Source organism: Stenella coeruleoalba (genome assembly GCF_951394435.1).
Source record: "Stenella coeruleoalba genome assembly, chromosome: 14".
Lineage (NCBI taxonomy): Eukaryota > Metazoa > Chordata > Mammalia > Artiodactyla > Delphinidae > Stenella > Stenella coeruleoalba.
The window spans coordinates 18,029,688-18,046,634 of record NC_137160.1 but is presented as its reverse complement, the minus strand read 5'-3'; the positions used below and the strand labels follow the sequence as shown (position 1 = coordinate 18,046,634).

At 33.5% G+C, this 16,947-nt stretch overlaps 1 protein-coding gene across 2 annotated transcripts in view; it reads right to left on the bottom strand.

Moving 5' to 3' along the window:
- Positions 1-544: 544 nt before the first annotated feature.
- The window catches only part of TXNL1 (thioredoxin like 1), a 37,356-nt gene continuing 20,953 nt past the window's right edge, over positions 545-16,947 (bottom strand). Inside the window, exons 4-8 of one of the 2 annotated variants that reach the window (XM_079941959.1) lie at positions 16,047-16,169; positions 14,302-14,371; positions 12,347-12,459; positions 10,112-10,216; positions 545-4,033 (exon numbers count right to left, since the gene is read on the bottom strand). In XM_079941959.1, coding sequence (XP_079798085.1) covers positions 4,004-4,033; positions 10,112-10,216; positions 12,347-12,459; positions 14,302-14,371; positions 16,047-16,169 — 441 coding nt within the window. In that variant the 3' untranslated portion in view covers positions 545-4,003. Of the gene's footprint in view, positions 4,034-10,111; positions 10,217-12,346; positions 12,520-14,301; positions 14,372-16,046; positions 16,170-16,947 lie in introns of both variants that reach the window. The other variant, XM_079941958.1, reaches the window with a different exon arrangement.

The window sequence follows — 16,947 nt, the reverse complement described above, 5'->3', positions numbered from 1 at the left end:
TGCTGCGGCAGCAGAGGAGGCTTACACAATCACTATGTGTTACTTCTATCAGTTTTTCTTGTACTGAGCCTTGTAGATAAGTAGGAATTTGTCTGGTGGACAAGTTAGGTCAGAGGAAGGCATTAGATATCAGAGTACATTCTGGTAACTGCTAGTAAGGTGCACCACACAAGGGGAAATGAGTGGGGTTTGGGGGATAGAGAAGGATGGAGAGGGAGGGCTCACAGGAAGACCTCAAAAGGCGAACTAGCAGCCATGTGGAGGACACATTACAGAGGCCAGGTCAGAGGCTAGGAGACAACCAGGAGGCTACTGCACTACACTTAGCAAAAAATGATGCCCCAAAGCTGTGGCAGCGAGATGGGGGAGCAGGGCACAGAAGACAACTCTTTATCCTTGATCCAAAGTAAAGCCATTTCATCTTCACAAGAAGCCTAAGAGGTAATGTTCCTATTTTTAACTCGAGGAAACTCAAGCTCCTAAGGATGTTGCTCGCTTGACATGACACAGCTTAGAAGTAGAAGCAGAGATACAAACTTCAAAGATGCTGCTCCTGAGTAGCATGTGTCAGTATCTTAAATGTATGTCCAAGTATAAAACAATAAATCATGTTTCACAACTAATTCTGGCCTGTTCAACTTACCAGGATTCCTAAGTAAACTTCCTCTTCCCATGGAGAAGCATAGCAAGTATAGAGGAAGGAGAAATACCCGAGCAGATTTAGGGTTACATAGCAAGATCTTAATATTATTCTAAGATGTGTACAATTTTAGTAGAATATACAAATTCTAAAGTTACCTTATGGGCCTAGTTTAGTGCTACATTCTCCAATTAATAATTTTGCATGGACCACAGAGTTGAAAAGTAATTTTATTTGCCTGTAAAATCTCCACTCTGCCCACTTAATCTTATAGAGGTAGGACATATTAAAAAAAAAAGTATTAATATAAAAATAAAACAATATAGAAAACAAACTTATGGTTACCGGGGGTAAGGGGGGGAGGGATAAACTGGGAGATTGGGATTGACATACACACACTACTATATATAAAATAGATAATAAGCACCCACTGTATAGCACAGGGAACTCAATACTCTGTAATGGCCTATATGTGAAATGAATCTCAAAGAGTGTATATATGTATATGTGTAACTGATTCACTTTGCTGGCCACCTAAAACATAACATTGTAAATCAACTATACTCCAATCAAAATTAAAAAAATAAAATTTTAAAAATAAAAGAAAAAATCTAAAAATAAATAATAAAAATAAAACTTGATGTGAAAATATGCTTAATTGCCTATTCTGCCTTAGGCAATAGGCTTGAGGAATAAAATATTCAATATTTTAAAATCACTTACTTAACAAACATGCTACATGTATATTACAAAACAATGTGTTTGGCAATCTTTCTAAAATACAGAACATCACCTCTAACCAATGAGATGTTAAAGCTAAGTGAACATGATATTCCTCAAAGTTCTCCTTTAGTGTTCAGGGAATAGATTTCTTATTCTAAATTACTTTTCTAAAAAAAAAAAGAATCTAAGGTTAGAAATGACCAATTTCAGAAGAGATATACACCTACACAAAACATAATCTACCAAACTATATAAATATTAATACAAGCAATATGGGTAACCACTAAATTTCTTTCATTCTTTAAAACTCACAAAGGAGAGAGCGTAAGTTTACTAATCTACTTAACTCCAATGCTTCCTTCTCATTACAGAATTAAAGATTTATCTTAGACATTAAGAGGAAGATAGGAAGATTTGAACTGTTTTAGGTATATATCCTCAGGCCTTGAGACAAAGATAGCAGACAGGTTTCAACTCACATGTCTGTCAACTCCAGCAGATTAAGTAGCTACCTACAACAAAACGAGATTGGGGGATAACCTGACCAAAATGGAGCGTAAATGTCTTCCGTGGGCATAAGAGTATGGTAGCCTGCGTGCTACTCTTTGCCCTCAGCCTTATGCTGACAAAGACTCTGTACTGAAATATTTTTGTTTCTATTATAGGTAGGCTATTTCATTATTGTTTCACACCAGATAATGCATCCTGATGTAAAATATAAGTCAAATCAAGAGAAAAGTTTTGTGGGGTATTTGTGGTTTTGTTCTGGTTTTTGTTATGTCTGACAAAACAAACAATAAACCTAATATCTGTTTTCTAGAAAATACTATGTAATGGATGGCTACCATTACAATAACTAAGGTTATATTTTTTAAATGCTCTTCCTATTCATCTGGAAAATTCAGTGTTACATATAAATATGTATATATGTGTGTGTGTGTATATACACACACACAGTTTTAGGAGAAAACATCAGCATTTCAGCTTGGTAACTTAAATAATGTTAACTATGCATGTTTATTTGTAAAACTTCCCATAGTGAAACATGTTACAGTTACCTATAAACATTCATTTCTCACTACTTACAATGTGAATAATTATGAAATGTTTGTATATTGCAAGCGAGTTATAGAAAGTCACATAAACAATATAAATCTGATGCCCAGTCCTTTACAGATATGAAGTTATTTTCACTGGGTTTTCAAACTGTCAAGTATAAATAGGATGAGGTCACCAATACTTAAGATGAGGCACTTGAACAATTACCCAAAAAGGTTAAGTGTACAAAAGTGTAAAACAAAACTTTTGATATTAATCTTACTCAATTTCAGACGTGATTAATCTGAGATGGTCTATATTAAGAAGTGTTATAAACTTTTATTTTATTTCTTGCCCTTCTGCTTCCCCTTGACCCAAGGCAACATAACCGTGAAATAGACATCACCACAGACCAGTTAATGTGCTTCCATACAAAGAAACGAAACATTATTTAATGACATTGGGGTTTCAGAAAGTGACTATTTTACCACAAAAACTTGTGCATAATTTTTTTCAGACACATGGATAAATACACTGGTGACTCAAAGGCAAATCAGTATCTTGACCAAGTCCTAGACAAATAGGTCCTCAAATTTATTATCAACTGAATCAAAATTTTAAGTCTTACGTACTCTTTTTAAACACTGAATTTTTAAAATACTGAGAAATTTAAAAATTTAATTTTAAAAATAGAAAAATTAAAAAATTAAATTTATTAATATTTTCTAGATTACAGTTTAAGATTTAAAAAATAAGGAACAGATGCTTTGTCTTGCCAGCCTTTTGTGAAAGACCTTTTAAACATACATATGTGGCTAATTCATTTTCAACCTTAACATGTTCTCTGTATATTTACACTGTATCTTTTGGTAGTTAAAATATTAAACGCTTGATTAAAAGAGATCAATTCCTGTTGCTTCATGAATTCATAGTACTATATTTTTCCCTACTGTCAGATTTCAACATACCTCTACTAGTAAAGAAAATAACTCAAATTTTAAAAGTTTATCCAATAGGGTTTAAAATCTGTGGTCCCATTAACTAATAGTTTTAGGTGAGAACAGTTAAATCTCATTAAACTTATTTAATTCTGGTAGTTTATAATTTGAGTAATTTCTATAGCCCAGATACCCAAATGCTGTTTAACAAACATATGAGTTAGTTACTCATTGGAACATGGTTAGCCATTCCAAGTCCACTTATCAAAATCACTTCCTGTGTGTGTGCACATGAGCGCACATACACTCCTTAATTCCCTAAAACAGTTCTGCTCCTCTAAAGAGAGAAACTGTCTTTTGCTCAGTATGCTACCAGACACCTATGTCTCTGCTAAAATCAGAAGATGGCCAATTTTCAAATAAATGGAAAGGGAAAATACTTATTTAGAACAACAAAAATTAAGCTTGGCAAAAGTAGTTACTTTTATTTACAATTGCATGTATTAAGATTACAAGAGAAACACTAGTGATACCATCTGAACAAAAGCAATGATTTATTGGTAATGGCAATGAATGAAATATTGAAAGTCTCTGGTGAGAATCAAGCAATTATCCAGGAGCTGTAGATCTGACTGCAATATGGTCTTCCAGTGTCTTTTGTACCTTAGTGGCTTTCTCCTTTTTTGCCAACTACCTAGGAAGAACAAAAATAACTTTATATGTACTTCTTATTGATTTAGAAATATGAGTTATTTTAAAAATAATATTACAAATTGTAATCATTTTTAAAAGCTGGTATTAATTTTTATCTTTGCAATTTTTTGGCATGCAGTATTATCTTCATTGTTGAAGCACACTGTGACCCTCCCTCCCTTCCCAGACTCTAGAAATTAAAAATAAAACACATGCAGGCTATTTTTGGTTTCCCACACTGTTTTAAGAAAAAGTAATGCAATTTTTCAAAACAAGGTTGACAGTTTAGAGAAGTTAATAAAAAGATGATGCTACATGAGTGAAACATATTTGGCATACTATTTTTAGGCAATGAGATATCAAATGCCTGCCGATCATAAAATAATGTACAATTAAAAGAGTATGCTAAACTTATGTCTTCATGCCCAGGATGACAGGTTTCTAGACTTTTCTATCAATATGCAGACATGCAATGAAAACAGATTAAAAATGACTAATTTGGCCTAGTTTCTATTTTTAAAAAACCCTGATTGCTACAATGTACTACTGAAATGATAAAGAATAAACCTTGTTTCAGGCAATGACTAGAAAAATTCTCTACTGAAGGGTTTAAAAAATGTTCTAGTTGCTATAAATGTAGCAGATTAAAAATATAAAGAATAAATTTGGTTTCTACCAATAGTTCTAGAAAACAAATCCTCTGTGGGAAGGAAGGCTCTAAAACTACATTCTAATCAAACAATTTACTTTAAATCTAAAGTTTATAACAATGTATTCTCATGGCAGAAATTCCTCTAAGGAAATCTACTTGCAAGCTATTGAACATATATTTGTATACAAAAAAATTTCTATGTATGTCTGTAAATACAATTTTCATATTTTAAATTGATTCTGGTCCCAACGGTAGTATCTGAATCAAGTAAAACTCACACAGGTCTTCAGTACAAGTCTGGTCTAAAATAGAACATGGCTGGGTCAATGTCATTCATGGGAAAAGATCATAAAAACCCTTTCCACTGAATTCCTAATCACGTGATGCTAGAAATGCTGTTTTCCCCATCTTGAGGAAAATCACTTTTACTACTTTAAAATAACTCCTCTCTGATCCAAGGAAACCATGTGTTAAAAAGCCCAAGATGCCAAAAAGATACAAAAGGTAGTCTCATAAAAGAGTACGTGGATGAGAGTTAAGAAATTTAGATTTTAAGAGCTGGGGGGAGCTTTCCTAAGAAAGAAGGGGAGGGGGCACTATCTGTACCACAAATGGATTTAAGCAGATAAACACTGAAAGCATTATTGATCATTATATCCCTTGGGAACACACAAAACACAGAGCTATTGGATTAAGCAAAAGAAAACAAAAACAACTAATATTAAAAATTTAAATTTTAACAGATGTGACACAGTAGAAGACATGAATCTGCATACTGTTTCACAGGTTGATAACTCTCAACTTGCCAATGTGTATTCTCTGTAAAAAAGAAGAAATTCAGCATTCCAATATGGAGTTTCTCACCCCAAAAGTAAAGCTCTTTTATTCATTTTTAAGTCTTTATATTACACCTCAGACAAACAAAAATTTTGGTACATCAAAATTAGATGTCAAAAATATTTATTCAGTAAAGAGTCCATTGATCTTCTATGTTAATATTTTAACCCAGCCTAACATCCAGTCCATAAGTCTTTCAACTGGCCTTGATCTCACTTGTGTTGGCAAAGCACAGGACATGCCCACAATTAATCAGCAAAAAGATTTTGGGGCTACAGTTCCAATGAGAAAATAAAACCCACGTCTCTCAAATTCAGCCTAATCAATATATTACACTAGTACTGATATAAAAGAACTTGATGAAACTGCTCGTATTTGATTTCCAAAATGATTCTATAGTTCCTAAAAAATAAAATTTAAACTTCAGATCAGATTAAAATATTAACTAGTTAAATCTAAAAACATTTACAACAATGTAAGTTTTATTGCAAAATTATTTCTCAAAATGTAGCACAAAATTAAATGAGACAGGAGAAAGTAAATTAAAAAAAGTAACAAAAAGTTGGGTGAGCAACCTGGTATGGTAATGAAATTAAAGCACCTAGTTGCAAGCCCAGAACAAAAACCAAAACAAATAAAAGGCCAACTGAGAAACATGACTAGAATGAGATCTGAAGAAGAGACAGTTGAGGAAATTTAGGTAACAAGAAGGCTGATCCAGATGATAGAAGCTGTAGAAATCTTGCCCCAACAATGGTGAGAACATGAGAAGGGTGAGAGCAGACAGGTGCAGAGAAGCAAGGAGGGGAGTAGAGTGAGATAAGGTCAGTCTTTATATTACTTCATTTTTAAAAATCTTCTGGTTTTAGTTCATTTGAGTTGGATTAAAAAAGCTGAAAAATAAACAGACAAAAATGTTACAAAAATAGCTGATACAGTGAATGGCCAGTTAAGAAAAGTCTATTTTTATTAGTCATAGAAAATCTGCTCTGCCTTTCAAATGTACCTCATTCCCTAAGAAGCAGAAGCCCCTTCATTTTTGCTCAGTTTTGTATACTTATATTATTTTTGTGTTCAAATAAAGCAATCCATGTAAAGAGCATATTTTAGCAAAGAAAACATCTACTTCCAATTAAAATGGCAAGCTTTTTTCATGCTGCAACACAAAGAATCCATTTACAACAGAAAGCCTAAGTATATATTATAATCTGGGCATAATGCTTCTTATGAGGCAAAAACAGACCAGTGGAAGGTATGTTCTAGTCTCCAAAATCTGAAAAGTATAATCTTCTAAAGCTGTAACAGCATGCAAGGTGGTCTCAGATTTCTAGCTACATCCAAGATTCACCAGCATTACCTTAGCTCTGTCATCTTAGTGACATAAGGAGAAGATCAATGACATTCTGAAAACTAAAATTATCTGGAAACAACTCATACAACATAAAAATGTAAACTGAAAACGCTACCAAATTCTATTTTATCATCCATTAAAATCATTTTACACAGCTCTCTTCACTACACAGAGGTATCAAAACTTTCCTCTCTGTGCTGATAAAACACATGCCCAATCTATATTGAAATTTTAAATACCAATTACTATGTACAATTCCTTTAAAATTCAGACTGACTAAATAAGGGAAAGAAGTGCCATCCTTGACCCATCCTCGAATGAAGGACCTGCACCTTCCCACTTCCATGCCCAAGGTTCCTGTTTTCCATTCTACCTAGAGTGCCCACTGCTATCTTTTCCTCTATCCATTTCTACTCCCACAGCTTAGTTCTAGGCCCTTTTCCTCCACAAAACATTCTGATATTTTCCCAGCCATTCTTGGGAAGAAGGAAATATCACCAGGCTGGGAAAGGATGAGAATACTCTGTAGAGGAAGAGAGCCGTGAACTAAAGCTTTGATTAACTTTGATTAGCATTCCAAATGTTTGTGCATTACCCTTTAACAATATAAACTCGTTACTGGCAGAGCTTATGACTATACCTAGCATAGTACCACAGGGACAACAAGTACCATACCATGTATCGTTTATTTCCTTTACTAGAAACACCAAGCTCACTGATAGTTTTTAATTAAGTGACTCTACACAAGGCCAATTTCAGTTAAACATAAGCTAGCTTTTTAACTGCAGTTTTCCTACACTGAAGTTGTTGACTTAGCACAACATGAAGAAAACTGAAATACTAGCTTACTCTTGAAGAATAACCCTAGAGTTCAATGAATGACACGAGAACAAAACTCATTTGGAAACTACTGAAAGAAAATGTAATATTAATATATATAAGAAAGTCATTCAACCAATTAAAATTTATCAAACATTAAAAGCAATGGATTAAGAAGTCCAGAACACGAAGAAGGGAGTCCATTATAGCATTACATTATTTTCACAGCAGTTCTCAGTGTGGTCCAGGCTGGGCATCCCTGAGACCCTTTCATGGAGTCTTCAAGGTCAAAACTATTTTCATAATAATGCTAAATTGTTACTTGCCTCTTTAACTAACTCTCATTGTCTCACAAATGTACAATGAAGTTTTCCAGAGGTTACATGACTTACTATAGCAAAACTGACTGAATGCAGAAGCAGATATGAGAATGAGAGGATTCTATTAAGCTAGACTATAAACAAATTGGTCAAAGTGTAAAAACAATGCTCTTCTTCTCACAAAATTAGTTTTTGTTTTGAAATATATATATTTTAAAATATTACTTGTGTTAACAGTGATTTTATTTGTAAATAAATATTTTTTAAATTTCTCAGTTTTAACTTCTAAAATGGTAAATATTAGATAAATATTGGTCCTCAATAATCTTTAGTACTGTGAACGGGTCCTGGGACCAAAAAGTTTTGAGAACTATTGTTCTGCCATAATTTTCAATAAGGTAAATAGCATTTTAAAACAAACACAAATACTCTCAGACAAGAAAAGAAAAATACCTTTGCTATCCTGAAGACAGTCCAAAAAAGGTAGTTTGATAGTCAAAAAAGAGAGAAAATAGGCTAGAAGGGATGTGAGGTGGGATGTTAAAAACAAAGAGGTGGAGACATCCTTAGATGGACAATTATTAATGCACATCGGAAAAACTATAACTGAATGGCAGGCTGGTAAGAAGATGGACAAGATAGAGTAGGGGTTACCTAAAGGAAAAATGGAAATCAAGTAGCATAAGCTGAGGTGAGAAGCAGGAAACCAGAGCCGAATTAATGATATGAGAAAATAATAGGATTTAGAATAATAGATCTTAGGAAAGAACTGAGCTAAAAAGAAACTATGCAAGGCATGGTTAAAGCCAAATCCAATGGCATTTAATTCAAACAAGCAAAGTAGCAAAGCAGGTGGCCAAAACGACTCTGTTGCTCACAGTTTCCCAGTGCAGCATATTTCATATCATAAAAACGTAGATGTTTAATCTCTGCTTCTTCTGACCTGTCATTATGTGCATGTCAAACATTTGACATGACAGATCTAATAACTGTTTCTAAACCTCCCAGAAGTTAACTATGCTGTGAGACAGAAAGATAGCAGTTGGAAAATGACATTAAAATATCTATTGTCAAGGTTATCAATTTTGCAAAAACAGCGTACAATTTTATAAGCTCATCCACCGTTATGAAATTTTATGAATTTTTCTGTTATTGGATTAAAATTATATCTGCAGTGCCATCAAAAAGAATACGCTTTCAGGGTGTTCCATGGCTCCAATTCCCCAAACAGGGCTCTAAGTTTTAAGCCAGGTGCCTCTTCCTCCAGGCATTGACAGTGCTAGGGAAACTCTTCCCCTCTTACAATCACCCCAAGTTCTAGACTGCCCGCCAGATGCAGCCATCAGAAACACAAGTAAAACCTACATCTCCGGTGCTGCTGCACATTTAGTCTGTGTACAGCAACCGGGTTCTGTACTGATAAATACATCTATGATCTGTGGTTGTATATTTTAAGAGTCATCCTAAATGAACTGTTACCAATTACAAGTAGTTCCAAGAATGAAAAAAATGTTCTCTTTCCTAAAGGTCCCATAGAACTTATAAATTCTTTCACAAACTTTGGGACTATGTCCTCAAAAACAAAAAACAAAAAAATTCACTGAATACATACATATATGCCTGTCCACTGAATAGTTATTTGCTGAAATGTGTTCTTTCAGCACGAAGACATGGTTTGAAAGCATCTCAGTGTAGTAAAACTGAGTCCATTCTTTTTGATTAAAATTGTCATTTTAAATATGTTTTCATCAGAAACAATGATAATCAAAATCTTAATATAAGCAAGCAAAGTTCTTAAAAATTCATTAATAATGATTTAACTTACTACTACTATTTTTCATTATTCCTAACTACTTTCTATAACCAAACAATAATTTTTACCCCTCTTATTTGGATGCCATTCATTAATAGACACTACAACAGTAGGACTTATTTTTATTAGAGATTTCGTTTAGTAAGAAATCTAAAAATGTGATTAGAAGAACCTACTGTTCTGTTTAACCTTATAAAATTTCATGACATATGATTTTGACAGCTTTAAAATTATTTCCTTAAAATTGTTATTTTTATTTCTCCTAGCTATCATTTAAACAAACTTACTCGTTTGAAGTCATTCATATTTGTTGCCTGGACTGGAGTCCCAATAAAAGTAAAATATGAAATTCTTGTTGTTTCTTCTTCACCCTGATTGGACTGAACAAATATCTACACACACACACACACACACACACACACACACACACACACACACCAAAAAAGGAAAGAATTTTTACATTAATGATTACACTCCTTCTTTTATAAACATGCTTTAAATTTAATCAATTTCCTTAGGTTATTAATAAAAATACCTTCCATTCTTTGTAAGGATTAATCCAAATTACATTTAGACTAGTACTCCTATAGCATTATTAATTCTATTGTTTGCCCAGCTATTCTTACCTTCTCCAGGGATGTCATGGCAAGACACTCACATACACAAGTTCTTGATGATTTAGTGTGATGGTGTAGAAGGGTCATAGTTAAATTATTTACAAAGAATGTTGAAAGGGTATGAAATTCATGATTACAATGGGCAGAGTGTTACTGAAACTTTACTAAAATTATAATTTTTCACTGAGGAAAATCTCTGCAGTTATATTCTTTCTGATAATCCTTCATTCATTCTATTTCCTACAATTTTAAAAGAAAAAAATAGTACTGGAAATAGGGTCCTAAAACTATACTGTGGCTTACATGTTTTTTCAAGCTTGGCTCTTTACCCTTTCTATTTAAAAACTCCCCTCAGCATCTTAGGAGACAGAAACTTTACTCATAGATCCTTTTTCAATATATTGAATTTTAAAAATTTGCTCTATTAAAAAAAATAACTCTACACGGTCTACTTAAGATTATTGCCTCTCTTGAATTCAGCAACATACTTTTTTCATTCTCAGATGGCACTAAGCAATCAGTTTTTGCTGTTTTTACAGGAAACCACAGATTCATCTCAAACTGAGCTATTCAATTAAAAACTCTAAGTCTATAAGTGGACTATTAAACTAGCTATCTATTTATTTGCAATGCTTTTTTAATCTAAGCACAACAGTTTATATTTACTGCTTTTAAAATCCATCTACTTATTCTGATTAGACTTCCTGATCAAAGCTGTCATTTCAATTTCAATTTTACCACCAAAAAAAGTGACAGGCATGCTTTCTCTGTCGGGATTTAAGTCACTGACTAAAATTTTGATTTTGATAGGACACAGTGAAGACTGTGAACCTATCACAAGATAACTATGTTCAATGATTCTCAAAGATAGAGGAGATTATATTAGGATCTCTGGGTTTAAAGGGCTTTTCCAATAAACAAATGCCTTCCTCCCATCACTAAATAAAGTAACAGGTGTTATTAATTGAATGTTACAAATATGAGTAAAGTCAAAAAAATATTTCATAACCAGTGTTCCAGTATGGTATGACCATTTTCTGTAATTTCATCTGGGTAAAATATTTCAACTACTGAAAACTCAACTTTATATAATCTTTCATCTTACCACCATCTTACCATCATATACCACAAGTATATTCTGTGAAATTCTACTTTCTGAAAACCCCGTAAAATGAACACATGCTATGGCATTCTAATTTACAAAAACCAGAATCCACTAACACAAAGAAATCACATTAGCTTGGCATGCCTTGTTCTCAAGTGACTCTGTGCTGGTTCCCACTCCTTTTTCTAGGTATTCTACTATTCTTTTATAACCCTCCTACCCCCTCCTCTGAAGGAACAGGCTAGGGTGGACAGGTGGTTTAGGAGCATGTGTTGGGTTTTAATACTAAAATTCACAAAAGCAATTAATAACTGCTAAAAAGCTGCTGCTTTCTTAATGTAAATTAAGATAATATAAAACTATCTTTTAAAAGCCATTTTTACTGAGATCGCGGCCACTACACTATTAAAAACTCTATATTCTAGAAAAGTAAATTGGACTTTACAAACGTATCATCACTCATCACCAGGTATGAAGGAAGCACAAATATCTTCTATTTAAGTATAAATGTTCTAGAATAAACTTTTAACAAAAGTTGCCAAAGATGTATACGTAATATATATATATGTAAACTGACAAATCCACAAATTTAAAAAAAATCAATCCATCTTTCCTTTTTAGGGCACACAGATGAATTAGAAAGAAGAAAATTCAGTTAGCTCATTAGACATGTTTATGCATTTCAAACCAAGTGGACAATTATTACTTTTAAGGATCACTTGGAATCAGCTAGGATACTAAAGATGGCATGAACTGTCACCCACAACCCGTTAAATATATCTGAATGAAATATTACTTACAGTTACACTGTTAACATTCTGAAACTTTACATAACGAAGTGGGACAATACCATCTTCTTTAATATCATCCTCTGTTAGTTCCAGAGCTTGAGTTGGCTCACTTCTTTCTGCCTCTTCAAAATCCATAGACCGGGGTAGATTGATAAAAATTTTTACATACTTAGGACCCTGACCTATAAAATGGTAGAATAAAATTAAATGCTAACGCCAAACATATTACTGGTATATTCTTGGCCTGCTAAAACTATACTAAGTACTAGGAATACTAGATGAAAACACATACATATATATGTACATGCATAACATATACACAGAGTTCTTGCCCTCAACTATAAAAGACATACTATGATACATGCACAACTCTCAGTGAGGAGGTATAGCGAAGGTGGCAGTGGAGTCTGACAGCACATGCAGGCTGACAGAAAGTTTCATAAAAGAAATAACATTGACATGGGTCTTGCAGTTGCCATCAGTTGGTACATTTTGTTATTTAGGAGGAAAGCACTATCAGTGACAACATTTAGCCAGAAGGAAATTAATTACACAAACTACCAAAATTCATCTTAGGGATTAGGATGTGCTCAGTGGTAAAATCATATTGATAGAGTGTCTTAGTCCTTTTAACTTCAGACCAGTGTTTTGTGACTGATTAAGGAATCTTAAGATAGTCACACTGCTTAAATACTCATTTCTATAGCATTTGCTTTTATAAATACTTTGTATTCTCAGAATAAAGAAACAATTTTATTAGTGAAAAGTCATTAATACACGAAAATTTAGAATAGCAAATGATAAGGGAATGCTACCTGATAAGCGTACTGCTTCTCCCAACCAACTAAAAAACCAGAATCCTAGTCCCCACTGCCCATCCCATGCCCGCACCCCTGCCTGCCCCAACCAGCAAAAAACACTTCAGTAAGAAACAGAAAAAAGGGGGTGGGAGGGTGAATAGCACAATTCTTTATTTAATGAAAAGAAAAATGCCAAGTCTGTACAATCATGTTTACCGCATCATAATATGTATAAAGAAGATGAAACTATAATTAGAGCACAAATAGGAAGATCCGGAGCCTGTCTTATCACCTGTAACAGGAGGAATGTGAAATAATTCTCCCAGTTCTGATCCTGAAAAACAGCTACCTCAACCCTAGAATCTTTAGTTGGAAGAAAGGGCTACCTCGTTTTCAGATTAAAAGGGAACTTAAATTCTAAAATAAAAAACTTCGGAAAAAGGGTAAACGTTTCTTTTTTTATTACTTTCGGTCCAATAATCTCACATTATTTGCCCACTGCTTTGTTCTAAGAACAATTTCACTCCTTCCCAAAACAAGAAATCTTTACCTCTATTTAATAAAAAGTTTTAACCTAAGTGTCCATCAACAGAATGGATAAAGAAGATGTAGTAAATATATATACAATGGAATCCTACTCAACCATAAAAAAGAATGAAATTTTGCAATTTGCAACAACATGGATGGACCTGGAGGGTATTATGCTAAGTGAAATAGGTCAGACAGAGAAAGACAAATGCTGTATGATATCACTTACTTATATGTGGAATCTGAAAACTACGACAAACTTGGGAATATAACAAAAAAGAAGCAGACCCACAGATAAAGAAAACAAACTAGTGGTTACCAGTGTGGAAGAGGGGAGGAGGGAGGAGCAAGATAGGGGTAAGAGATTAAGAGGTACAAACTTCTATGTATAAAATGAATAAGCTACAAGGATATACTGTACAACACAGGGAATATAGCCAATATTTTAGAATTACTATAAATGGAATAACCCTTAAAAATTGTGAATCATTATGTTGTACACTTAAAACTTACATAGGAGTATACATCAACTATACCTCAATTTAAAAAAAAAGAAAAGAAAAAAAAGAAAAGTTTTAAATATGTGCTAGCAGGTCTACAGAGCAGAAAGTTAAAGAAAAGCTGCCCATTACTCACCATTATCCGGCCCTTGAAATTTCATTGAATAAAGCTTAACAGGCTGATTGAATGCCACGGTAATAAGTAGCTGTGAAGAAAATAATAGTTTCATTTTTAAAGGACTGTTGAACACCTTAAATAACACAATAGCTAAGGAGATTTAAATAATTAAGCAGCAGACAAAATTTAATTCATCTAACAAAACCAACGTAATATAGAATATCAGTAAGTTGAAAGTAACTTGATTAGGCTGACATTTGAAAAATACATTAATGTATTATTCGTATAAAGAAATAACAACAAAATTTAATAGAATTAACTAAAATTATATGTAAGAACCTAAAGTCTTGTAACCTAAAACTGATAAGCAATCTGCTTTCCAAAAAAACAAACAAAATCCCGAAATTAAAATTTAAACTATATATTTTAGCATATTAAGCTTATTATTTTCCAAAACAATTTATTTGTGGAAGCATCCACCCACGTCACTTGACAATTTGGAGACAATGCACACAGGCTACGTGGAGAGACTAGACCTCAAATGAACTCTATTTGATCCAAAACTCAAGAGAACAGGACTCACAGCTCTAACAGTAACCTCCAAACCTCCATTTTAAATTTATCTGACTAACTGAATCTGAAAAGCTAGGTAAGGGAACTGGAACACAAAACAATGCCGAAATGCCTATCTCTGATTCATTCACTCAATCTTCTTTCCAGCTAAAATTCTGTCTGATGTAGGTACCTATGCTTCTACCCTGGGAGGAAGATTTCCTTGGCAGGAAGATTTCAGGGAAGCTGTAGCCAGTCCTTCTGATATGCATCACCACATTATTTCAGGGCACCATTTACAAGGAGCACAATGTGAATGATATTCTCAAAGCTATACAGTAAGGTAGCTCTGGCTGGAGCAAAGAAAGATGGGATTTGGATTTATGATTTCAAATCACTGTGGTCTATTTGCTTAAGAAAATACTTAAATTACTCCCTTTGGTTATGTAAGTACCTTTTATACTTGACCTGTAATTGTGTGCCAGAAAATAAGCATGACATGCTTAGAGACTTGAACCACAGGTGCAGAGGATTATGAGAGTAGAAAGCTAGAAGCAGATAAAGTCAGCAAGAATACGACACCTTCTTCCTGAAGTCACTGAAGAACCATTTAACTCTTTTAAGAAAAAGAAGCATGATCAGATTTATATTTTAGAGAAATAACTTTTGTGAACATGTAAAAGATGAACAGGAAATGGGGACAAAGCAGAGGCAATGGAATAGAAATTAAATTAAGGAAAATAACAGTCAAGATGAAGACAGAGATGGCTTGATAAAGGCAGTACTATACTACACTACTTCCTCTGGAACAATAACGCTGGGAATTATAGGGAAATACAACAGGTTTACATCTGCGAGTGAGGACTAGACATACAGGGAGGGCTCATCTAATTAGTTTCTATTTCTCAGGGACAAAGTCGTGTAGGAAGTATGAAGGCAAGTCAAGAATGAACAAAAGGACTTAAGAAGAGTGAAGGCTCAACTCAGCCTTCGGGGCAATCCAAGAGATCGGTGATTCTCCGCAGTGCAGCTGGCATAGAAGAACAAAGAAACGAGGGGGGTCTGCAGGGTCAAAGGACAGGGGTGAAGTTATAAAAAGGAAGAAAGAAGTGAGCATCTGGAAAAGAGAAATCCTGAGATGGAAACCTGAACAAGAAACAAGAGCAGGCATAAATACTGATAATCCTTACAAGGCTTAAGCATTCGGTTACCTGTTCATCACAATCAGATTCCAAGAAGGTCATGTCTTTTCGTAAACAGTTGTCAAATCCATGCTCATCACTTTCATTAAGACATTCACAGCCAGCTTTGTTAATAAAAGGCATTAAATCCATCTGAAAAAAATTAAACCAAGACTTTAGGCAAAGCATCTGGATTTGGTATAAAAATCTTAATAAGAAATGTAAATATGTGATTCTTTTTTTTATTGTACAATATTATGTTTCTTGGGTACAACACAGTGATTAACAATTTTTAAAGGTTATATTCCATTTATAGTTACTATAAGATACTGACTATTTCCTGTGTTGTACAATACATCCTTGTATGTGATTCTTTTTTTTCTAAACTTTTTATTTTATATTGGAGTGACTCTCTCTTGATTAAGCAATTTTAAAGAAAACTTATATCTCATTTAAAATAGTTACTAAAACTTTTATAATAATCCTTTCATTTGAACTTCTGACATCTATCACTAATAATTAAAGCCAAATTTAGGCTTAGCCCACTTAATAAGAAACCAAAATCAAATCTCTAACACAAAGATTATTAAATGTTGACTTATACGTTTTTTAATAGCAGTGTTTTGAAGTGGAAAATACGCAAACTAAAATATCTACAAAATATCCAAAGAAAGCCTACCTCCCTCTTCTAGTAATCATGCACTCTTTAAACCTATATCCGTGAAGAGTTTAAAGATAAATAGCAAATAACTATTTAAAAAATTTTTATCATGGAAAATTCCAAACATACACAAATAGACTAATACAGTGAACCTCAGGTATCCACCTCCCAGCTACAATAATCATCAACTCATGCCCACTCTTATCTCACCTTTACCCTGTAACCATTCCCAACCTTTCTCCCAATTATTTTCAAGTAAATTTTAGACAT